The sequence below is a fragment of the Podarcis cretensis genome (genome assembly GCF_951804945.1).
Source record: "Podarcis cretensis genome assembly, chromosome: 18".
Lineage (NCBI taxonomy): Eukaryota > Metazoa > Chordata > Lepidosauria > Squamata > Lacertidae > Podarcis > Podarcis cretensis.
In genome coordinates, this window is record NC_137188.1 from 2035899 (window position 1) to 2060470 (window position 24572).

General features: G+C 49.0%; 2 protein-coding genes across 3 annotated transcripts in view; one reads left to right on the forward strand and one right to left on the reverse strand.

Annotated features, from left to right (window-relative positions):
* SHD (Src homology 2 domain containing transforming protein D) overlaps window positions 1-13642 on the forward strand; it is a 32648-nt gene extending 19006 nt beyond the window's left edge. For both annotated transcript variants that reach the window (XM_079960795.1, XM_079960796.1), the window contains 3 exons: window positions 1552-1729; window positions 6566-6685; window positions 10451-13642. In XM_079960795.1, coding sequence (XP_079816921.1) covers window positions 1552-1729; window positions 6566-6685; window positions 10451-10637 — 485 coding nt within the window. In that variant the 3' untranslated portion in view covers window positions 10638-13642. The remainder of the gene's footprint in view (window positions 1-1551; window positions 1730-6565; window positions 6686-10450) is intronic.
* S1PR4 (sphingosine-1-phosphate receptor 4) overlaps window positions 1-24572 on the reverse strand; it is a 147492-nt gene that overhangs the window by 105431 nt on the left and 17489 nt on the right. The gene's annotated exons all lie outside the window — the stretch shown is intronic.

Below are 24572 nucleotides of genomic sequence, written 5' to 3' on the forward strand. Positions count from 1 at the left end.
AAGTAATTGAACTGGAATAGAATTAAAGCAATATAAAAGTCCTCAGATCGGTTAAAATACAGAAAATGAAAACAGTGCCACACTATTCGAAGGCCTTTTCTGAACAAATACTGCCTTGACTACAGGGAGGCCTGAAAGGCTACAGAGCCCAGTGAGAGGATTACAGCCTAGATGGCTTTTAAAAAGGAACAAATTCTTTGTGCCTCCACTGAAAGCCACAGGAGGGGAGAGTGCCACTGTGAAGCTGGACTAGATGGGCCCTGGGCCTGATCCAGCAGCCTCTTCTGATGTTAAGTTGGCATGCTTCTGACCGTGAACTGTCGTCAGGAAATCATTCACACGAAAGAATCCAGGCATGTTTAGCCTGGAGAAGAGGAGGTTAAGGGGTGATATGATAGCCATGTTCAAATAGATAAAAGGATGTCACATAGAGGAGGGAGAAAGGTTGTTTTCTGCTGCTCCAGAGAAGCGGACACGGAGCAATGGTTCCAAACTACAAGAAAGAAGATTCCACCTAAACATTAGGAAGAACTTCCTGACAGTAAGAGCTGTTTGACAGTGGAATTTGCTGCCAAGGAGTGTGGTGGAGTCTCCTTCTTTGGAGGTCTTTAAGCAGAGGCTTGACAACCATATGTCAGGAGTGCTCTGATGGTGTTTCCTGCTTGGCAGGGGGTTGGACTCGATGGCCCTTGTGGTCTCTTCTAACTCTATGATTCTATGATTCTATGATTCTAATCATGGATAGCACGGGTATCCTGGCATTGGTAAGCTAACAAACACTCTGCAGTGTGATGAAAAGAAACCCTGTGTCTGCATTCAACCACCACATCACACTTGCTCCATAACATTTGCTTAATTCCTATAGAGTCGGAAGGGACATGAGGGCTGTCTAGCCCAACTTCCTGCAATGGAGGAATCTTTTGCCCAAGGTGGGGCTCATACCCACCACCCTGAGATCAAGAGTCCCATGCGCTGCTCCAGACAATGCTATGCATACAGTGCAATGCAAGTTGTGATAGGTAAAGGTAAAGGTACCCCTGCCCGTACGGGCCAGTCTTGACAGACTCTGGGGTTGTGCGCCCATCTCACTTAAGAGGCCAGGGGCCAGCGCTGTCCGGAGACACTTCCGGGTCACGTGGCCAGCGTGACAAGCTGCATCTGGCGAGCCAGAGCCGCACACGGAAACGCCGTTTACCTTCCCGCTGGTAAGCGGTCCCTATTTATCTACTTGCACCCAGGGGTGCTTTCGAACTTCTAGGTTGGCAGGCGCTGGGACCGAACGATGGGAGCGCACCCCGCCACGGGGATTCGAACCGCCGACCATGAGATCGGCAAGTCCTAGGCGCTGAGGTTTTACCCACAGCGTCACCCGCGTACTGGACAACAATTCAATACTTATGTTTTTGCTTTGTGAAAAATCAGTAAAACAAGTTTGAAGATTTACTTTATCTGTTTACCACCTGGGGGGGCATTTTAATTTTTTTAAAAAAACATCCATTGGGCAGCAGCTGAACCCCCCAGTCTAACTGGTCCCTTTCACTCCCCACACAGTGCAGTTTGAGACCCCAGACTGGGAATGGACGTCCCTCACCGCTGCCTCTTCCACGCACAAAGAACATTGGCGCCCACACCTGACGGGGAGCTCCAAGTTTGTCCGGTCACAGAGCCCTGAGCACAGCCTTCCTGCTGCGGAGCGCATTGACCCCTCGCTGCCCTTGGAAAATCAGGCGTAAGTGATGGGAGGTGCCAGCAAGCCACGACACTCGCGTAAAAATGCATTTGTGGGCCAGCACCAATCTTCCTCCTTTGTCCAAGGAGACTTGCAGGTAGTGAAGGACTGTGGGAGATCTGTGGGGCCTTGGAGGGGGGGAGTGCCAGGTATAAGGGGAAGCAAGGGGGTTGGACTAGATGACCCTCGGGGGCTTCCTCCAACTCTCCACTTCTATGATTCTAGGAGTCATTTATGCTACATAAGGGAGATTTTGGCTGTGTATACTGCTTTTTTGTTTAATTTTTAGTTATTGCAATTATTTAAATAGTAACATATCAAAAACACATCAGGATCCTTCCTGCATGATGGGGGTTGTACAGGCAACCCCCCCCCCCATTTAAGTGGGGGTTATGTTCTGAGGCACATATATTTGAAACACCATTGGAGAAGCCTGCAAACACCCTCTTCCACCTCACCCCATTATGACCCTTTCGGTGATGTTTTTGGGTCACTTCCAAAAAACTTCTGTGATGGATAGATGCATTCCTAAGTAGACCTGGTGGAACAGAAACATTTTCAGCAGGTATTTAAAAGTTGAGATGGAAGATGCCTGCTGAATCTCTAGTGGCAGTGAGTTCCAGAGGACTGAGCCAATGAGAATAAAGACTCTGTTTATTGTGCTGTCAATTGAGCCTTGCCAATTTAGGTAACAGCCAACAGTGCTCCTGCAGATGAACTCATGATCACAGAATCAGAGAACCTCAAGGACTATCTAGCCCAGCCCACAGCAATGCAGGAATATTTTGCCCAACGTGGGGCTCAAACCCACAGCCCTGAGATTAAGGGTCTCATGCTCTACTGAACCTAAGTTGTTCAGGTTGAGGGTAGTTCACTCAGCGGTGGGTGGTCCTGCGGTGGTCTTCATCTAACTCCTCTCCCCCCCCCCCCCCGGAAATCATCCCATGGGGGGTCAGCACTCTGGTTTCTTGGCTTCAAGGGGAGTCTGACTCCATGCCTATGCATGGAAAACACTTGGCTCCCTCCAAAAAATCCTGGAAACGGGGGTTTGTTAAAGGGGCTGGGAATCGCAGACTCCTGGGAGAGGTAAATTCCTGTTCCCAGGATCCCCCCCCCCCAACGTCCAATGAAGCTGAACATGGGCAGATTCAGGACAAAGGAAAGTCCTTCACGCCATGGGGGCCACCAACCTAAATCAAGGTTACCAGACTTTCCTGGGGACACTCCCCAGATTTACAAGATCAGTCCCCTGACAAAATCCATCTATTTAGTAGGAAGTTGAAAAGTGTCCCCGGAATCACTGAGAAAAATCTGGTAACCTTAACCTAAATGGCTTCAAAAGAAGTTTGTGGAGAAGGGGGCTCTCCATGGCTACAGGGGACAATGTGCTCTTCCTCCGCAGGCAGAGAGGCAGCAGTGGGGCTGCGCTCCAGGGAGGGAGAGTTGGGGGGATTTGGTTGGCCATGGGGAGAGCAGGAGGCTGGCCGGATCCAGGAGGGCTTGTTCCACCTTGTGCGTTAGAAGATTGTCTCAAACGGAATCCTCCTCGGAGCAGACCCATTGGAATTAATGGACCCAAGTATGTTATCTGAGGAGGATTACTGTCAGAGACAAGGCACAGAGTAGGATGCTCTGAATAATCAGAGTGCCAATCTACACATGTGCAGGGGATTATCCCATAGGCCTGGTGGTGGGAGGTCTTTGCTGCTGTTGTTCAGCAATGGAGTCGGACCAATGGACACCCCTGTGCCTTGAAAAGATTATGCAAAGCGATGCCCAGTGGCTTGATTTGCATAATTCATGCTGTTTCATTTGACCCAAGCCTGTTTGATAAAACAAGCTTTCCCAAAAGGAAAGTTCCCCAGGAAAATCAAGGCACTGACTGGCCTCTGCAAGAAGAATATCTGTCTTTGAGCAAGAGAATTGCAGGCCAAAAGACTCTGTGGGGGGAGGATCTCTTTTGGAATTTCCTCAAGCATCCCCTGCCCCCCGGGCACACAGCTGCATACATCCTTATGCACTAGGAACTTTATTTTTAAATTTGTTTTTTAAGGAGTGGAATTCTCCAGGCTACACTTAATTCTGTGGCTTTTTGCTGTTCCAACAGAACAGTTTCAAAAGCAGTTTGGGATATTTCATTTGGGGCGGGGGGAGGGGTGTCTGATGTTGCTCAACAAGAGTTAGGAAAAAATAAAATAATCACGCTGGGTTCCGTTAAATCTCTCAGGCTCTGCAAAACTAGCTTTGAAGATCAAGGTAGTGTTACGTAAAAGAAGTCCCTGTCTCCCTTCTGCACAATTTCCATCAGAGTCTGAATGGGACATTATTATCCTCTGAGTGCTATTGACTAATCATAAAGAATTATCATCATTGCCTTTCTTGTCATGTTTCTTAGATATTGTTGATGTTTTAATTTATTTTTGTCTGGGTAATTTTTCTTGTTAGCCGCTATTGACCAAATTATTGAAAATGTACTGCTCCAGTAAATTGTCCTCCTACAGCCATGGGGAATCGGAAGGTGGGGCTGAAACCTCCAATCATGCCCCCCATGTGCCTTAATTAGGGGCACAAAGGACCAGGGCATCTGGCTGTTAAACAGGAGGTTGGTGGTTTGAGCCCCCCCCCCCCCCGGGATGGTTGTGGGCAGGATTCCTGCATTGCAGGGGGTTGGAGTAGATGACCCTCTGTGTCCCCTCCAACTCTGCAATTCTATGATTCTGTTAGGAGCCTCGTGTCTGTAACCTCCACTCAAAATTACCTGGACGCCCTTCTTTCATTTTGCTAACTGTCCACAGGGTGACGCTTCTCTTGCAGTCTCACAGAGAGAGAGATGCTTGCAGAGCAGGGGGCAGCAAACTTTTTCAGCAGGGGGCCGGTCCACTCTCCCTCAGACCATGTGGGGGGCCGGATTATATTTTGAAAAATAAAATAAAAAATGAACAAATTCCTATGCCCCACAAATAACCCAGAGATGCATTTTAAATAAAAGGACACATTCATGTAAAAACACGCTGACCATCCATGGGCTGGATTTAGAAGGCGATTGGTCCGGATCCGGTCCCCGGGCCTTAGTTTGCCTACCCATGTTATAGAGTAAGAACACAATCACACTGTTTATTGTAGGAAGTGCCCAACTTGGATAAAAAAAGGATTCTAGTTTTAAGCCAACTGTTCCAGAGAAGAACAAGGCAGTTGGGCTGCTTGCTGCTTTGTCCTCAGAGGAGAGAATCAAGGCGACCTCTCATCTTAGAATCATACAGTTGGACGGGACCCCAAGGGTCATCCAGTCCAACCCCTGCAATGGCTTTTTCCGGTCCTCATTTAAAGCTGCCCAAGGTGGTCCCCATCTGCCTCCTTCGGGGTGCAGGTCCATCATTAAACAATATGCTGCCTGAAGAAGGACTTTGCTGTCTCTGTCCTGAATCTTCCACCATCCCATCGCACTGCATGTCTGCAAGTTCTTGCATAAGGTGAGAGGGGGGAAAGGTATTCTCATACTGACACCTGAGAGAGGCGGGTGAGGAGGAGGGAGCTGGAAAGAGGATGCAACTCGAGAGTATCACTCCAAGCATTAAAGGACAGGGAGGTCCAGGGCAAGATGGTTGGAGCATCGAGTGCCAGACTGCACTGCTGCGCATTAGTTTCTAGGCAGGCCCAATTCAAAGTGCTGGTTTGGACCTGTGAAGCATCAAGGACCACCTCTCCCCATATGAACCTACCCAGACCCAGTGGCAGACTTTGGGCTCTCAAGTTCCAGCGTTGTCCTGTGTGACACTAAAATGTGCCCCCCGCTCGCTCCCCATGCCCTATTCTACAGCATTGTTGCAGCAACCCCTGAGGCGCAGCACCCAGTGTGGCTGATCTAGTCGCGCTACTCTAAAACGGCCTCTGCTGGACCCTGGATCATCCTCTGGTCATCCTTTGGGTGCCTCCTCCATGAGAGGTCAAGAGGGCGGCCTTCTCTGCATTGGCTCCCTGCCTGCGGGATGCTCTTCCCAGGGAGGCTCGCCTGGGGCTTTCACTACCTATCTTTAGGTGCCAGGCAAAAAGGTTCCTCTTCAGCCAGGCCTTGGGCTGATTAGCAGCCCATATCTTTTTAAACCTGTTTGTGGGGGGAGAGGGAATTATTGGTTGGGGTGAGTTGGGTTACGTATTTTGTGTTTTCATCTTGTATTTTAATGTTGTGTACTGCCCCGAGGCAGTGGATAAAGGGTGGTATACAAGTTTAATAAAATAATAATAAAGAATGAGGTGGAGGCAGTCTTGGGGTGGTGGGGTGGTACCCCATTTCCCCAAACAGACCATCTGCCGCTGGCTGGAGCCACTGACCTCCAGGGTCCCTTCCAATGGAGGAATCGGGGCCCGCCCAAGATATTTTGGTGAGGAAGCTCCCTGCGCCAGGGAAGACAGGGTGAATGAAGATCTCCATCAGGAACATGGGGGAATCAGGTCAACCTTACCTGATAGTTAAAGTGTGAATCAAAGGCCGTGGTGAGTGGAGACCCCGGAGGGCAGCTATCACCTACCTAAAGATGAGAGGAGACCGACAGTGGCTCTTATCTGCCTGGAGACCACTGTGGGGGTGGTGCTGAGAAGGATCCAGCCTCCAATGGTCCCCCTGCAGCAGCAGCAGCAGCAGCAGCAAGCAACGCATCCATTGGAGGCTGGCTCCGCTGTCCCGGGAGTCCTGCCGCCTAAGGCGGTCGCCTCACTTTGCCACACGGGTGAGCCGGCCCTGGAAAGGATGCTAAGAGAAGCAAAGGTAGATGAAGGGGGGTCTGGGCAAAGGGATGAGGATTTGCAAGCCGTGACCCTGCTGGGCTCCCCCCCCCCCAGGTGGTTTCACGGCACCATCAGCCGAGCCGACGCAGAATCCCTCCTGACCCTCTGCAAGGAAGGCAGCTACCTGGTCCGGAACAGCGAGACCAGCCGCAACGACTACTCTCTCTCGCTCAGGTAAGCAGCAGCATCTTCCTGTCTGCACTTTCCAAACCGGGATCTTAAGGAACATTCCAGGAGTTGGGCATCTTGACTTTTCCACCTTTCAAATTCAAAAATGAGGTTTGCAAAAAAAAGTTGCAACACAACTTGGGGATCTGAAATATATGCTGGTTAAATTGATCTAATTTAGCTTTGCTTGGTAAGAGGTATGTAAAATCACATCAAAATCCTTAAAGAATGACTGCCAAGTACTTGCAGGTACATTATATATTAATATTATTTTTCTTATGATGATGATTTAGCATTTCCTGACATTTGCAGAAGGTACAATGGAGATACTTTGGTTTTTCAAAAGCAGTTTATGCACTTTTTCATCAAACATAGACTTAACAAGCTAAATGTTGTCTGATTAAAAAAAAGAAAGAAAGAAATATGAAAAATGGAGTTTTGAAGAAGAAGAAGAGAAGAAGAGTTTGGATTTGATATCCCGCCTTTCACTCCCTTTTAAGGAGTCTCAAAGCGGCTAACATTCTCCTTTCCCTTCCTCCCCCACAACAAACACTCTGTGAGGTGAGTGGGGCTGAGAGACTTCAAAGAAGTGTGACTGGCCCAAGGTCACCCAGCAGCTGCTTGTGGAGAAGCGGAGACGCGAACCCGGTTCCCCAGATTAGCAGACTACCGCTCTTAACCACTACACCACACTGGCAGGGTAAAATGGCAGGGTGTGCAAACAAATCAACTAAAACTGCCTGAAAATTAAAAGCTGTGATAAACTAGAAACATACAAGCTATTGGTTTTACAAAAAATATATGCTGTCTGATCTAAATAATAATAATAATAATAATAATAATAATAATAATAAACCTTGAAGTGGTTTGCAAAAAGACTAAAGCAACAAATCTATTTGCTGCTGCCTGAGTGCTGGAAGAAAGGCCTGCTCTCTGCTACAAGGCCTGTTTCCACCTGGCCTGGGGGGCCCAGACTCCCCCTGGACAGCTCAGAGGGGCTCCTGGGCGGCCTCTGGGACGTGGCTGGACCAGCGCTTGGGTGGGGCAACTGGCTAAAATGTTGTAAAATGTTTTAGACAGTTCTGATTGGTGTTAACCAACACCAGCCCATTTTTGTTGGTCTGGTGTTGGTTAAATGTTTACCTGGGGGTGGTGGTTACTTTTAATATGGGTATAACTGCAAACTGTTGTTGATGATGATGTTGGTTTTAATGATTTATTGGTTTGTTTGTTGCTTGTATAGGATATCTTGTTTTTTAATGTTTGATGTTTTGTTGTGTTTTATATGTTGTAAGCTGCGCAGAGTGGCTGGGGAAACTCACCCAGATGGGTGGGATGATATATGATTATTATTATTATTATTATTATTATTATTATTATTATTATTATTATTTATTTATTATTATAGCAACAAAAATGTTCAAGAAATGAAAAAAACAGCAGCAAGCCAAAAAGACACCAGAATTCCTGAAATTCATACACCCAAACCACAGGCGCTGTCTGTCCAGAGGCGACACTTTTACGTCCGCCCCACTGGGCCAGTGATCTTGGGACACGAAGGTGAAGAGGGCAAAAAGGGTCTGCCCTGCTATTATGGGATGCTCCGGAGGCACCCAGCGGAGAGCGAGGGAGCCTTTTTCCTCCCCTCTCCCCGGCACTGGGATAAATATTTGATAGCCAACCCTGCTGTTCAGAGAGCAAAGAACATCTGTCCCTCTGATCTGTGCATGAACACGATGAAGCACTCATTGCTTGGGGCCTCCACATGTGAGCGCATGGGCTCGGCGTGCGCCAAGAGGGAGCACACCAGCCTGGCTCTTCCAAGTTGGTTGATACTGAAGAGGCCACCCTTTCTCTTTAAATTTGTTCTTTAAATGCTTTTTGATGCTTGCTTTTTAAATCGATGTGCAGTGCAGTGGTTAGAGGGAGGGCCTGGGAGAGGCCAGGGTACAAATCTCCACTTGGCCACCAAGCTGGCCAGGCGACTTTGGGGGCCAGTCTCTGTTTTCTCTCAAGGGTCGTTGTGGAGATTAAATGAGGCACCTGACCTTGAGCTCCTTGGAGGAAGAGGAAGGGATATACAAATGCAAAAATAGTAAGTAAATGAGAAGGTTGAAATCTCAGTGCATCTCTAAAGCTGGGCTTCATTCTGGGCAGACCCAGGACCCAGCTCAGCCCCTCTGCCAGGCTTCCCACCCCCTTCCTCTGTCGTGATTATGCAGCGTCTTAATCCATCAGGATTTATCCCTTGCCTGCAACGGAAGGGAACGAGGAAAAGCAAAGTGACAGATGAGTTATAATCTGCAGCAGAAAAGTCAGAGTTTGCGTTCCAGGCTTCCCCGACCCCCTTCTCTCCCGAGTCCTTTGGCGCTTTGATCACACCCAGCCATGTCAGCTGCGGTGGACGCGGCCTTTCATCTCCTTCCCTGCTCTGTCAAACCCCTAACATTAAAACGGCCTCTCTCCCTCCAGCAGCAGTTCCCTCCCCACCTCACGATCTGTGGACGGCTTGCTGCAGAAATGTCATTCGCCGTGTTCCTGATTCAGACTCTTGCAGTCTGCTCTTTTCCACCAGACCCTCTGCCTTCTGTTAGGGAACATTCACGTCCTCCAATTTTGTCTTTTGGGGCCCAAGACTTGAGACCTGGGGTCTCCTTTATGGGAAAGTCTGTTGAGCAGGTGCTTTTTATGTAAAGGAGTTCAGTCCTGACATCTCTGAGTAGGGCAGGCTAAAATCCCAGCGAGCCTTTGCCTGTCAGTGCCCACCCTCCAATATTTCTCAGATGAAAATAGGGACAACCCTATTCTACACCAGGAAGCTTCTCCTGTGTTTCATCTCACCACACGCATAGACGTCACATGCACGCATACATCGGTCACCTTGAGCCAAGGGCAACCTCTCTGCCGAACCAACCTTGCAGGGTTGTTGTAAAGGAAAAATGTGCGAGGGAAGGGATTGTGCACAACAGCTTCTACAGATAAATGGAATTAAATAAAATTTTAGTGGTAAGCTGACTTGAGTCCCTGTCAGGGAAAAAGTTAGGATAAGAATAGAATAGAATAGAATAGGAGAGTAAATCCTTTTGAACTCTGTGCGAATGAGTAAAAATACTTTGGACCAGTGTACGGCTGCGCAGTCTTGACCCTGTTACCTTGGAGTAAACTCCATTAAATGCAGTGGGACTTACATATGATAGACAATTTATAATAAAGGGATAAACACTCCACACGTTTCCTAATAAATGGCTGGTTGCTGACGCATTTAAGAATTTAAAGTGGATTGGTGACATTTTCCTTCAAAATTATAGGAAAGGCCTTGTGTGCCAACTTCACCATTTCTTTCATTTGGTGTAGGTGCCTTATTTCCATTATAAACAGGACTCTTGTTTTTGCACACACAAAACACTTTTAATTGTTCTCCAAGGCGTGGAGGGGAGGAAAAAGGAAAAGCGGGACATTCTGGGATCAAATCAGAAACTGGGATGGCTCCTGTAGTTCCAGGACTGTCTCTGGAAAATCAGGACACCTGGAGGGTATTTTCAGTTCGACATGGGGGGGGGGAGTGGTCTAGCAAAGCAGCTTCCTATGGGAATGAAAGCAGGACAGCTCTGGAAACAACTTGGCTGTGTTTTCTTTCTTAGCTTCCAAAGCCATGAGGACCAGCACCTCCTCCAACACTCCCTGTGAAATTAAAGCCAAGATCCTCAGCTGCTGGGCGCTGTGAGCACAGACTCTGACTTCTCTCTCTCTCTCTCTCTCTCTCTCTGGCAGGAGCAGCCAAGGCTTCATGCACATGAAATTCACCCGGACGAAGGAGAACAAGTTTGTCCTGGGCCAGAACAGCGCCCCCTTCGACAGCGTCCCCGAAGTCATCCATTTCTACACGGCTCAAGAGCTGCCCGTCAAAGGTGCTGAGCACCTCTCCTTGCTGTATCCAGTTGCCGTTCAGACTCTGTGAAAAGGACTCTGGCCGCTGGCTGCTGCGGGAGCAAAGGGGCTGCTCTTTTATTCTTTCTTTTTCATTTGATCCAAAGAGACTTGGCATGTTGAATGTCTGGAGTGCAGAACATCGGGAGGAGAGGGACCCCTTCGAGCCCTCCTGCTCCTAAGTAAGAACCATGGACAGTCTGCCGCCCGGCCACCTGCCCTCCTTCCACAACCGTGACGTCTCCAGCAGTGGGGAAGGGTGTCCTGGGGTGACCTGCCTTCCCCACACTTGCTGGGTACCCTGACACCTCTGGCCTTGCTTATCTCTGTCTCAATTTGCTGGGTTCTGAGCCTTCGCCAGGAGGCTCCCTTTGGAGGCTGCCCCCAGAGCCTGCTCTCCGTTTTGTTTCCCATTTCAGCCTCACAGCAAAGTCCACCCTGCTGATCCTGCCTTCATGGGGAGGGGAGAATGAGGCTTCTGAGATCTCAGAATGTATCTTGCTTTCCAGAGGCTCCCCGCTGTAGACTCACACAATTGTAGAGTTGGACCCCTGCAACACAGGAATCACAGCTCATGTTTTTCTGAATTACTCAAAGCAGCCAGAATTTTTTTTGGGGGGGGGGCGTTCCCGCACCCAGGGCTTGTTATTTGCCTCCACCTGGCAGCAGGCTCAGACTCCTGCAATATTTCCAATTTGTACGATTGTCCCACCCAAAAAGCAATGTCTTCTTACCCTGTAACGTTTAGTGTGGCCAGTTGTTGTTGGCACTCCCAGTGCATCACATGAATTGATTGATTTGGGAAGGACATCAGAAGCCGTCTCACCCAGCCCCCAGCAAGGCAGGAAATGGGTGGCTGCAGCAGCCCTGGCAGGTCGGCCTCTGCTTAAAAAGCTTTTTGAGAAGGAGCCTCTTTCTGTCCTGTTAGTTCAGGATCTCCCTCAAGGACCAGAGTCGCTCCATCCTCTCTCTGCAACAAGCTCTTGCAGCAAAAGCAAAACAGAGTTGGTGGCACCTTAGGCGGCTGACAAATTTATCATGGCACAAAGCTTTCTCTTTGTCAGATGCATTAAGGGGAATCTTACTTGGCAGGCAGATAAAGGCGGAAATTCAATTCAATTCAATATAAGTTTATTGTTCTTGCCAAAGGCCATGACAAACCCACAGCAAGAGTACCAATAAAAGAACACAGATCATGCACCCATAATATAAGAGACAGGTTACCAGAGACACCAACAAATTCAAATCCAGCTTGTGTTCAAATTAAACCTCTGAATCACCATAATTTATAGCCTTTATATCTCTTTTTCCTGATTCCCGCCCTCCCCCACAGTATGTACATAGAGGGGCGCTCTCTGTCTTATGAGGCCAGTATTGTCACTCAAAAGAAACCAGACCATGTCTGCCTGGGTGTGTCTGCTTTTGTGAAGAAAGGTTTCAGAAAGTCATGATCATCATCAGACCTTTTATTGGCATCACATCCAAACATCCAAAACAAATCACCACTTCCCCAGTGGCACAAAACATTTGCTAAAAGAAAGGAGGCAGAGCAGTCTATTGTCACATCTCCAGGTCTCCAGGGAGATCAGACGTCTGCAGAGTATTTCAACGACAAAAAAACAAATAGAGATATTTAGCCACTAAATTTGGTGAGCTCCTGATCATTCCCCAGTAATAGAAAATGTACGGTATGACCTCCAACTCTGGTTTCCATTTGGGGATGCAGAGTTGATCTAGAAATTGCTGACAGAGATCAGCATATAGTTTACAACTGAGAACCAGATGTGTGAGGGTTTCCATCAGATGGTCTTCACCTGGGCAAGTTCTTTCTCCTTCCACCCTGCCTGAGAACCTTCCCCAAAGGAGGTTGGATGGATTTGAATTAAACCTGGCCAGCGAAAATGCCCTTCTTTCTTGAAAATGCCCTTCTTTCTTTCTCTGCAGAAAATGATCTCTTGGGTCTCTATATAAGGGACAGGCTAGCAGATGGGGAGTGATGCCTTCCACCTGAGGCTGACCGCAAACACAGGGTCTGTCTGCATATGGGACCTGTTGTAGCAGCCATCCCAGACTGCAGTGGTCATCATTTGGAAATTCTCAAGGAAGTTGGCAAGAGTTTGATCACATAACCAGCTCCAAAATGCTCTGTTCTCGAGGGGTGTGTGTGTGTGTGTTTCTAATTCCTTGTGAGTTGGGCAAGGAAACATCCCCAAGAAACAGTCACCGATAGCACAGGTAGTGTGGCATTGGTAAGCTAATGGACACCATTTGCTAATTAACACAAAATGCTAATCAACATTTTTATTCAACTCCAAGTCATGGCATGCTGTATGGTTCCTCTGATGTTCCTTTGTTCTATATAATGGGCAACCTTGAGGGCAGTTTCAGAGTCTTCTCTGCTTGATGGCTCTTGCCAGTTGTTTTTGTGCTGGCAGCACCAACTTTTCCCCTAAAGTAAAAGCTCTGGCTGTTGCCATTCCTGCTGCCAGATCAGGGCTCATTTGCTCTTTTGCATAGGGACTGACCCGTCTTGCCCACGGAGAAGGCAGAAGGGCATCTGACAAAGTGGGCTTGACTCCACGAAAGCTTCTGTCCTGATGCATTTGTTAGCCGTCCAGGTGCCACAAGACCCTCGGATCGCTTTTGCTTCAAATAGAGTAAGAGGGTGATTGGATGGCCTCATAATTGTTGCTCCTCCAGGATAATGGAGCAGGGAAGAGAAGGAAGCTTTCAATGACGCCTTTCCTCTTTCTTATGGTGTAGGGGAGATGGGGGGGCTGCTGCTTTGGACGCTGGCCATGCAGGCAGCACAACAACTATTTGTGGCCCAGGACTGAGGCTTCTCCCGTCCCAGGCTGGGGTGTTTGTCGTCTCCCTCCCAAGCTATTTTTGCCATCTTTGTTCCATGTTTCCTCGGGCATCTCGTGGGGGGGGGGGTCTGTTCCCTCTGTTTGTCCTGTGTTCTGGTGCAATATATTTCCTCCCTTCCTCTTTGCCACGATGTTGTTGCCTTTGCATTAAACTCCTCCACCCGCACGGCCCTGTCTGTCCCTTCTTCACTGAGAGGGCCTCTTTCCCTGTGAGGAGGGGAATGGAGCCCAGGGTGGGGACGGCCAGTTTCCATGCAGAGGGTCCCCAAGTGAGCCTCTGGTCTTTCCAGCTAACAAGGATCAGTTGGCAGGGGGGTGGAAGCCCTCCTCTCTGCTTGAGACCCTGGGGAGCTGCTGCCAGCCAGAGCAGGCAGGACTGAGGGGGTGCACAAATAGTTGCCCTGGGGTGAGTCATACTGTAGATAGCTTAGCAGTTTGTGCACTCAGACTGTACACCTGCACTGTACATTGAAAGCACTTTAAACAGTCCTGGCTTCGCTCAAAGAATCCTGGGAACCACAGTTTGCTAAGAGTGTTGAGAATGGTTAGGAGCCTCTTCCCAGCGCTACAGTTCCCAGAGCTCCCTGGGAAGAGAGACTGGCTGTTAAACCACACTGGGAATTGCAGTTTCCTAACAACTCTCAGTGCCCTTAGCAAACTGCAGTTCAATGCAACTACCAGTTGTAAAATTAAAGCAAGCAAGCAAGCAAACCAACAAACCCAGCGACATACTGTACATTCATGCTCCATGCAGCGTTGATATCTGGTGCTTCAGTGACCCTGGGCAGACCCAGTGCACATTTAAAGCACATGACGTCCCCCAAAGCATCCCAGGGGCTGTAGTATAGACCTCACAGAGCTGTAATTCTCAGTTCCCCAGATTATTTGGGAGAGATGACAAGTGCATTGGATGTGCTTTAAATGTGTGGTGAGTTTTTTTGGAGATAACCCTCTGCCTGCCTAACCAGATGCTGGGGATTTCAGAGTGAGGTGGGGATATTCCCATCATGCCTTGGTCCTTCTGGGTAAGTTCTCTTCAGAGCTAAGTGGACCAATATTCTGAGCCAATTCTTAAAAAGAAACAGTCATTTTGATGTCTCTGGCTCTGGTTTTTTATGTTTAGAAAACCTCTTTCTGTCAGCTTTTTAAGGAGGAACCTGGTTGGTTGGTTGATTTTACTTATATTCTGCTTTCACAGAATGAGCTGAGCCCAAAGAGGCTCACAGCAAACATTCAAAACATCCAAGTTGGGAGCTCTGGAAATACAAATGTACAAAATGAAGAGCCTGCCAGCAAATCTACAAACAACAAAAACCAACTATTTAGCAAACGCAGAATAAATTCAGTATTATAAAAATAAAAGGTACACCAATGCAAAGCAAAAACGACAATATAGTGAGTTCATCCCAGCTTCAGGAACCACAGATTTAACTGCAGTTGGTGCAGCGGGTGGGGGCTGGGGAGTGAATGCATGTACAATAATTTCTACGCAGTCTGCGGCTCCCTTTTGGCATCTGAAACAGGTGCTGCGTTACTGGAACAAATCCCTTACCACAGTTGGCAAAACAAAAAGGAGGATAATGTGCCAGCTGTGCCAAGCGCACCCCACTTTTACCCAAGACCAGCTGTTTGCCTCACCTCCACGTCTCTCCCTCCCCCCGCCCCCCCCCCCCCCCCCGCAATTCTGCCGGGCTCCATCCCATCGCCTGGAGGACCCTTGTCTCCATAGAAACCAGAGCATTGCGCCAAGAAGGCTTCCTGTCACTTCAAGGTGAAAAGAGGCAGAGATCAGAATTATGTCCCCCTGGATGGCCCTTCGGTGGCTGCAACTGCAAAAGCGGCCTTCTTGCTTATGTGGGGAGTTATGGGGGGGCTGCCTGGGCACCCAGCCTTTCCTTTCACCTCACCCAACCCTTCACCCCAAAACCCGTTTTGCAAAATGTGGTGTGTGTCCCCCCCCCCCCCGGCAAGCAACAAAATTCTGCCACTTCCTACTAGCCTCTAGGTTGGGAGAAAGACGCTGTCACTGGACAGAGCCCAAGGCCTAGTCTTAGTTATTGCATTTAGAGAATCACAGAATTGTGAGGTGAAAGAGTTCCCCAAGGGTCATCTAGCCCAACCCGCAGACAGGCGGCCAGCAGACCTCTGTTTAAAAATTTCTGCCTCACCCTTTTCTCTGAGGAGCTCAAGGTAACCTGTGACGCCGTTCTCCCCTTCCTCATTTCGTCCCCAAAGCAAAGGTGGTCAGAAAGGCATCCCGGCGACACTGCTATAACCTTTTGGACTCCACATGGGTTCCAGCACTCACAACTTACAATAGTACAGTATTGTTTATTTTATTATTTTATTTATTGCATTTATTCCCCATCTTTGTCTCAAGGTGGGATACGCTGGTTCTCCTTTAACCCTCACAACAACTCTGCGAGGGCGGTGAGGCTGAGAGGCAGGGGTCAGTCACACAATGGCTCTCTATTAGGACTGTATTTTAAAAAGGTAAAGGTAAAGGTAAAGGTAAAGGTAAAGGTACCCCTGCCCGTACGGGCCAGTCTTGACAGACTCTGGGGTTGTGCGCCCATCTCACTTAAGAGGCCAGGGGCCAGCGCTGTCCGGAGACACTTCCGGGTCACGTGGCCAGCGTGACAAGCTGCATCTAGAGAGCCAGCGCAGCACACGGAAACGCCGTTTCCCTTCCCGCTGGTAAGCGGTCCCTATTTATCTACTTGCACCCGGAGGTGCTTTCGAACTGCTAGGTTGGCAGGCGCTGGGACCGAGCAGCGGGAGCGCACTCCACCACGGGGATTCGAACTGCCGACCTTTCGATCGGCAAGCCCTAGGCGCTGAGGCTTTTACCCACAGCGCCACCTGCGTCCCTTAGGACTGTATTTTATATATCTTTATATCCCAATTTTTTCTCCGCGAAGCTCAAGGTGGTGTTCAGGGTTCTCTCCCTCCTCACCAGATATCAGAGCCTCTCTCATGACGCCACTTGTACGAAAAGTTCCCGAGAGGACGGAGGAATAGTGTTTAAGTGACCTCCTGTCTGAGCGGAATCCCCAGGTCACCAGAAATGTCAAAGAAAGCACAAGGTGGCCCTGTTCCCCAAACAGTCATACTCTGACGCAGCTCACAGTCAAATTCTTCTATTTTTAAAAAACTTTTAATGGACTTTATATTTCCTTGGATACATATTTTAAATATATAGTTAGTATATTTATTGTTAAATTTCACCGTTTTAATGTTTTTGTAAAAATTATGCTGAATTTTACTATGCTGGCTGTTTAGCCATCATAATAAACATTCATTCATTCTCCCTCCTCACTTAATCCCCACAACAACCCTGCGAGCTGGGCAGGATTTGAACCCTGGTCCCTCCCAGGTCCTAGTCCGACCCTCTCTGCACACTGGCGAGAGTGCTATTAGGCATGTGCAGAGTGCATCCTGCCCACCCCCAGCACTAAACACAGCTCTCTCCCCTAGAACGGAGGGTAAGAAGAAATGCCTCTTAAAATAGGAAATACTGTAAATGGTAACCAGCTGCAGGCATCAGACGGAAACAGGGAGAGTCAGCAGAAGAAAAGGCCAGGCCAAGTTTACGTCTCTCTTGAGACTCAGCGAAGTGAGGGGCAGCGCAGAGGCAGCCCCATTGATCTGCTAGGGCAAGAAATACACTTTCCGTAAGTCCAGGCAGCCTGACTCAGGCCTTTTCCTGGTCTGGATGCCTGGACTGTAAGGGAGAACTGGGTGTGGGTGGGCAGGTTGGGGCTGCGGGAGGAAACCCAGGGGAGAGGCAGCGTGGTGCAGTGGGTGGAGCGTTGGACTGGGACCTGGGAGACCGAGGTTCAGAGCCCCACTTGGCCGCAATGAAACTCGTGGGTGAAGCTCAGCCAAGCCTACACCATAGGGCTGTTGTTGTTGTTACTCTCGTAGTTACTAATCTTGCTATTATTATTATTATTATTATTATTATTATTAAATTAGTACACTGCCCTACACCTGTAGATCTCAGGGCAGTGCACAACATAAAATTGCGGTTGTTGGTGCTGTGAGGATTACGAGAGAGCAAGAATCTTTGAGCTCCCTGGAGAAAAAGATGAGTTACAAACGCAATAATAAACCAAAGAGGTAAAGCCCAAAATTCTAGCTGGAGGAAGAGGAACGTGCTTGGTTGTATTGTATTTCTTACATAAAAATAATAGTATCGACAAGAACACCAAATAGTAATCATAACAGTAATGATTAATTGAATAATTACTTACTAGTAGCAGGTCCCAGGGCAGATTGTGTTGATTTAAAATTCAGAATTAAAAACAGTTAAGACAAAGAACACTCACAGGAATTGGGTGAGACCTGAAGACGCACAAACCTACTTTTACCCATTGTGCCAGGTTTCTTGCAGAGAGCTAAACCCCACGTGATCAAATACTCTCCTCCATGATATTGCTGATCGATCAATCAATCAATCAATCATATTGATTTTCCGGCCTTTTCCTCTCCAAGGAGCTCCAGGGAGGGGAGGGGGCAGGGTTTGCCCCCATCCGCCTCATTTATTCCCCACAATACCCTGCAAGGCAGGTGAAGGCGGCAAGGAGCAGCTTTGCAAAAGCCATTTTTATTTACTTTAAGCCTTGGTGAGAGCGAAAGGAAGATGGTCCTTGCCCTCCGATTTAAATCTTTAAAAAGACATGGCACAAAAGGAGGGCAGAGGAGGAGGGAGGAGAAAATAATCAAACTTGGGCAGCAGGTTTTTGACTCCGGGGGGGGGGGCAGACCTTGGTAATATGGTGCCCTGAGCGAGGACAAAATTTGGTGCCCCCGCCCCTCAATATTTATTATTTTCACATTAATTCCTTTTGGTGCAGTCACCTTTTTTCCTGACAAGGACCTAACTTTGACTATAAATATAGGTGGTGGTGTTATTTTGCACCCCCTCAGCTTGGTGCCCCGTGCAGAAGAAACCCCCCCCCCTCAATCCAGTGCTGCTTGACTCCCGAGTCCCCTAGCAGCACTCTGAGCTAAGAACCGGCCCCCAAGTTTGCTTATTTCCTCTTCCCTCCCGCTCCGTTTTCCTTTAGTGCTGTGCCTTTTCGGATCTAAGCCTGAGGACAGGGATGCAGCGAGGGCCCCGCATCCTTTCCCTTCCCTCATTATGGGGGGCTTTGGGGTGAAGGGCTTCCCACAAAGATTTCCCCCCTGCCCAATTCAGGAGGCAGGGAAGCGGGGGCTGCAGGACGACCACCACCTCTTCCTCCTGCTGCTGCTGCCATCAAGGAGGCATCTGTTCACCCCCTGCGCCCCCCCCACACCTGCTCACCTCCCTCAGCCACCCCAAGGTGCCCCCCATGACCTCCCTCCGGTCGCCTCGGGTCGGCTAATTGGAGCTGAAAAGGCACCCACCGTGCCCAGCGCCAGGACAGAGGGCTCAGGCCCAGCGCCCGGCCTGCGAGGCGGCAGAGGGCCCCAGCTGCCTGATCTATTATTAATCCAACATGCTCCAGCACTTCTCTGGGCTGCATTATTGATAGGCTGGGGGGGCTCATCTGTCTGTAACAATTAGCCTTTTTCGGCTCACAAGTCTTGCAGGGGCGTCTCCCAGGCACTTCCCCCTCCCCTCCCTTTCCTCCCATCCTTTGCAGAATCCTCTCCAATCACCTCCTACTTTCTCTGCGCTCGCTCTCTCTCTCTCTTATTCTGGTACCTAGAATTTCTTCTCATCTTTGCAAATTTATTTATTTGCTTATTTCACCCAGCAATCGCATACGGAGCAGAGGGAACAATTATAATAAGCAATGAAAACGGAAAGGTGGAAAACAATGGCGCCTAAATTTCTGATCCAAAAAGCAAGTTAACCAGCAAGCAGCCCAAGAACACCATCGGGCCTTTTTAAAATCCCTTTGCACGTGGGCCCAGATCTCTGTGTCACCTTTTTTTAAAAAAAATAGCAATTATGGTCAGATGTAGATTTACCGTTCAAACCAATCACAGTGTTGCAACGAGGCCAGCTCTGAGATTTATCTTATTTTTTTGCTGTGCATTTTCTTATTTTTAAATATCCTGCTTAATCGTTTAAAACCTCTCAGTCGTTTATGAGGTGGGGAAGGAAAATGCAAACAATACTACAACTGGCAATAAAAGACAAAGTTAAAAAGAGGTTTGTTGTGGGATGTAATTTTTTTTAAAAGCAAAATATGAATGGTCTTCCAGGGGCCAAATGGGCAGGATAAGAAGCAAAAGGGGGCAGAAAAATGATTGTGTGGTTTCACTTCTGCAGCAGCCTAGTTTCTGCACCCACCCACAGCTCTGTCCTCCACCAAGGACACATTTCACCCAGGTGAAAATATTTGGGGTGTGATGCAGCCTGGAGAAAGATTCCACCTAAACATTCGGAAGAACTTCCTGACCGTAAGAGCTGTTTGACAGTGGAATTTGCTGCCAAGGAGTGTGGTGGAGTCTCCTTCTTTGGAGGTCTTTAAGCAGAGGCTTGACAACCATATGTCAGGAGTGCTCTGATGGTGTTTCCTGCTTGGCAGGGGGTTGGACTCCATGGCCCTTGTGGTCTCTTCCAACTCTATGATTCTGTGATTCTATGATTCTAGTGAAAAGTGCCTCTGAGCATGTAAGAACAGAAAGAGAGGCTGGATGTCAGCAGTGGGACAGCAATAAATCACACCGAGTAAGTTAAGTTAACTCTTTACTAGAAGAAATGGTATGCACACAAGTGTGAGGCCTAGTGAGCACAGGCAGTGGCGTGGCGTGGGGGGTGCAGGGGGGGCGGCCACACCGGGCGCAACATCTGGGGGTTAGGGTTGGGGGCGCAAATCCATGGGTTAGGGGGGGCGCAAATCCACGGGTTAGGGGGCGCAAATCCACGGGTTAGGGGGCGCAAATCCACGGGTTAGGGGGCGCAAATCCACGGGTTAGGGGGCGCAAATTACTTGCCTTGCCCCGGGTGCTGACAACCCACGTTACACCACTGAGCACAGGAACTCTTTTTGGCAGTTGTGGGGACTGAAGGCCTCCTCACAATGGTCCAAATAATTTGCTGACCAAATAATTTGCCCGTCTGTGTACACAGAAAATAGTAGATCAAATCAAAAGGAAAAAAACAGGGAGATCTACACTGATTGTTGAAATGCACCCCTGATTATTATAGCTCTATAACAACAACAACAACAACAATTTATTTATACCCTGCCCTCCCCGGCCAGAGCCAGGCTCAGGGTGGCTAACACCAATAAAAACACAGTAAAAACATAATGGGGGGGAGGGAAAAAACAAAAACAAATTTAAAATACAGGTTAAAATGCAATTTAAAATGCAGCCTCATTTTAAAATAGCCGATAAATCAAGACCATAAGGGAAGGGAAACAGAAGGATCAGACCGAATCCAAACCAAAGGCCAGGCAGAACAGCGCTGTCTTGCAGGCCCTGCAGAAAGATGTCAAGTCCCACAGGGCCCTAGTCTCTTGGGACAGAGCGTTCCACCAAGTCGGGGCCAGTGCTAAAAAGGCCCTGGCCCTAGTTGAGACCAATCTAACCTCCTTGAGGCTCGAGACCTCCAAAGTGTTGTTATTTGTGGACCTTAAGGTCCTCCGCGGGGCATAACAGAAGATACCGATGGACTCCAACTCCCATCATCCCTCTGGGCGGTCCCATAGGTACGTGGGTCCAAGGATTCTTAGCATCATAGGATCGTAGAATCAAAGAGTTGGAAGGGACCCCAACCCCCTGCAATGCAAGAATCTCAACTAAAGTATCCATGGCAGACAGCCATCCAAACTCTGCTTAAAAACCTCAACATCCTTTTATTGTGGCACCCAAAACTGGACACAGTATAATCTTAGAAGTTTAGAACTTTGAATACTTAAGAGGAGAAGGGGGTGTGCCTGCGAGGGCATGAAGGAACTCTGCACTCCTGTTCAGAAGCACTCTTGCCTCTGACAATGTGCAAACCTCAGCAATCCCAAGGTGAATTCTTCATAATGTGTTTGGGAGTTCAGTGCAAAGGACCCATGGAATGGAAGCGGAGACTTCTCTGCCCCCTCCAACACTTCTTCCTTGCTTTTCAAAAGAGAAAAGGATGTGATGTGAGCAGACTGGGCTGGTGAGAGCCTGCTCTCGGCTTGCCAATTCCCATCATGGAGGGTTCTGCTCAGGCACGCCTTAAAACTGCCACCTCCTTTGGTGGAGAAGATGGTGCCAGAGCCCAGCAGGAGGATGGGATGGCAGAGAGATTTGCTGGAGAGAGAGAAGAGCGAAAAGAATTAATCATGCAAAAACTGGCATCTGTTTGGGGCCTCTGTGGGAGACTGTGAGGAAATGTCTCTGCAGGGGGCCTTTGAAAGCAATTCATTAACTGGGAAGCCAAAGTCCCCTTTTGCTCAGATTTCATTTTTTAAGGGGGGGAGAGAAGGGACCTCTCCTCCACCGCCCCAACTTTTCCATTCCGATCTGTTAGCAAATCAAAGGGATGGGGCTGGAATCATCTGATGTAGGAACTGCAGTGAAGAATAAAGGGGTGGGGGGAGGGGGTTGGCATTGTCAGAAACACAAAACGCCATCCGACCCCTCCTGGGACTCAATCTGCTATTGAGCAGCTGGTCTAATCAAAATTGTCATGAAAGTGGCGTTTGAAGCTCATATATACATTTCGTTCTGAAGGAAACGGCCCTTCAGAGTCTTTGATGGCTGGTTGGGTCTGGAAACATTTTTTGCAACTGAGTGTGTGCTGCTTAATTTGTTCCAAACCTCATCAAGCCTCTGAGAGGGGACCCTTTACAGAGTCCAGGCGGGGAGTGTGTGCATTTGTGGGAGAGCAAGATACTCCGCAAAGGTGCAAAAAGAGGAGCCTGACCACCTTCTTTCGTGGCAGCTCTCGTGGAAAAGGCAAATTCCATACAATTGGGAAAGGAATGGAAAATAAAGCTGTCGGTTCCATTAATGCTGTTATACAAATCTCCAGTGAGGCTCCATTTGGAATGCTGCGTACAGTTCTGGTGGCCTCACCTCAAAAGGGATATTTTAGAGTTGGGAAGGGGGTCAGAAAAGGGTGACCGGGGGGGGGAGCAACTCCCTTAGGAGGAAAGGCTGCAGCAGTTGGGACTTTATGAAAAGGGTGCAAAAGAGGCAACACGATAGAAGTTTATAAAACTCTGCATAGCGTGGGGAAAGTGAAGAGAGAAAGGGGTTTCTTGGGCATCCAAGGACCTGAATCTTGGAAGGGTCAGGGCAGATAAAATAAAATCCTTCTTCACACAGTGCATAGTCAAACGATGACATTTTCTCCCTGAGGAGACAGTGATGGCCACCAACTTGGATGGCTTTAAAAGAGAATTGGCTCAATCTCTCGCCTGCTAGCAGGGGGGGGGGGGGAGAGTCCTGCTCTGGGGCTCAAATCTGCTTGGGGTCTCCCAATGAGGCATCTGGCTGCCCCCTGTGAGAACACGATGCTGGACTAGATGGGCCATTGGCCGGATCCAGCACAGCGTTTTCTATGTACTTATGCATCCCTTGAACGCAAGGAGGAGGTTCACCCATTGATATCAATCAGCAATTGGTTCTGGCGATGACTGCAGCGCCCCGTCCCCAAATGGCCTCCTTTACACAACCTCGAATTAACTTATGAAACCTACAGCCACAAGGTGTGGTGGAAACCGGAAGCTCAGGTGTCTACAAAAGGGCATAAGCAGCAAGAAGGCAGGGGCAGCTCACAGGTGCACAGCAGGGACACTCAGCTTGGGAGAACAATCCTGAACGTTTGGGAGCTGGAAATCCTGAGACCATGCATATCTATGGGGGGTATTCTTTGGAGAGAGATGCCTCGTAATTGTATCCCTACTTTCAGGCTTACAGTCAGAGAGAGAGAGAGAGAGAGAGAGAGAGAGAGAGAGAGAGACTCAAGGAAAAGGAGACGGGGAGGGAAGAGGAAAAAAGCAAATTCAGACCTCAATTCCTAAATAGTTCTAACAAAAACCAGCTGTTTTAGAAACAGTTTGGGATCAGGAGGTGCCTGATGGAGCTGGTCTGTTGGTAGATCTGGTGGCATGAGTCACCTCCTTCTCACTTCTCCCACTGCACAGCCTGATGGAATAGCAGTTGAGGCAGAGCCTGGTGGAGCTGCGGATTGTGCTGCCCTCTAAACGCCTTGAGCCCAGCAGGGCAGAACTTCATCATGCTTGCCTTTGTTCTGCAAGGTGCTTTCTTAAAGCAAAAAACCACCTACCATTCCACTTCCAGGCTTAGTTGGGCTTCAGTCGGCTCTGACGGCTTAGTGCCCTGCCAAACCAAGACCTTGAGAAAGACAGGGAGCAGCTCCCTTGCACCAAGCCATGGGGCATCTGGCTTAGTATTGCCCACACTGACTGGCAGCAGGTACCTCAGGCCGTTCTCTCTGTCAGTTCCAACAGGAGATGCTGTCAGGGATTGAACGTGGGGTCTTCTGCATGGATAACATGTTCTCAAGCTCTAGGGCTGCCAAGTCAGGAGCACCCCAGACTTTGAAGTTTTAGGGCCCAAACCTGAGACCTAGGTGTGGCCCCTGGTGATGTGACTGAGGGGTGCTTGCAATCCTCTCCTCCTCCTGAGCCCATTCCAAATCTTTTTCTTTCTCTGCACTCCCTCCTGCCACAAACCCCGAGAGATGGAGGTTAATTGGGAGGAGGAAAGAAGTGGCAGAGCAAGCCTGGGGTGGTGGGCGGGGCCAGCTGGCCATGGGGCAGGGCCAGCCGGGGCAGGACACTCCGTGGGGCCTCTGAGGAGTCTGCCTGCCTTCTCCTCCTCCTCAGCTGCCCCACAGCTGAGGGGGAGGTGGCAGGTGGACTGTTTGGACAGCGCGGAGCCTGCATGCTCCTAAGCCACCGCCTCTCTCCCAGGAGAGACACGTGGCTCGGGTGCCCTGCAGGCCCCACAGTGAGTGCCGCCTGGCATTTTGTCACACCCCAGTGGTGACACCTGGGGCGACCCGCCCCCTACCACACACCCCATGCTCCGCCACTGAAGGCCAGAGGGGAGGAGGGCCCCTGAGAGTCCATGAAATAATTTGCAGCTGGATCCTGCAAAGATGAATAATAAAGTTTTTTTGAAGGCACTCTCTCACCCAC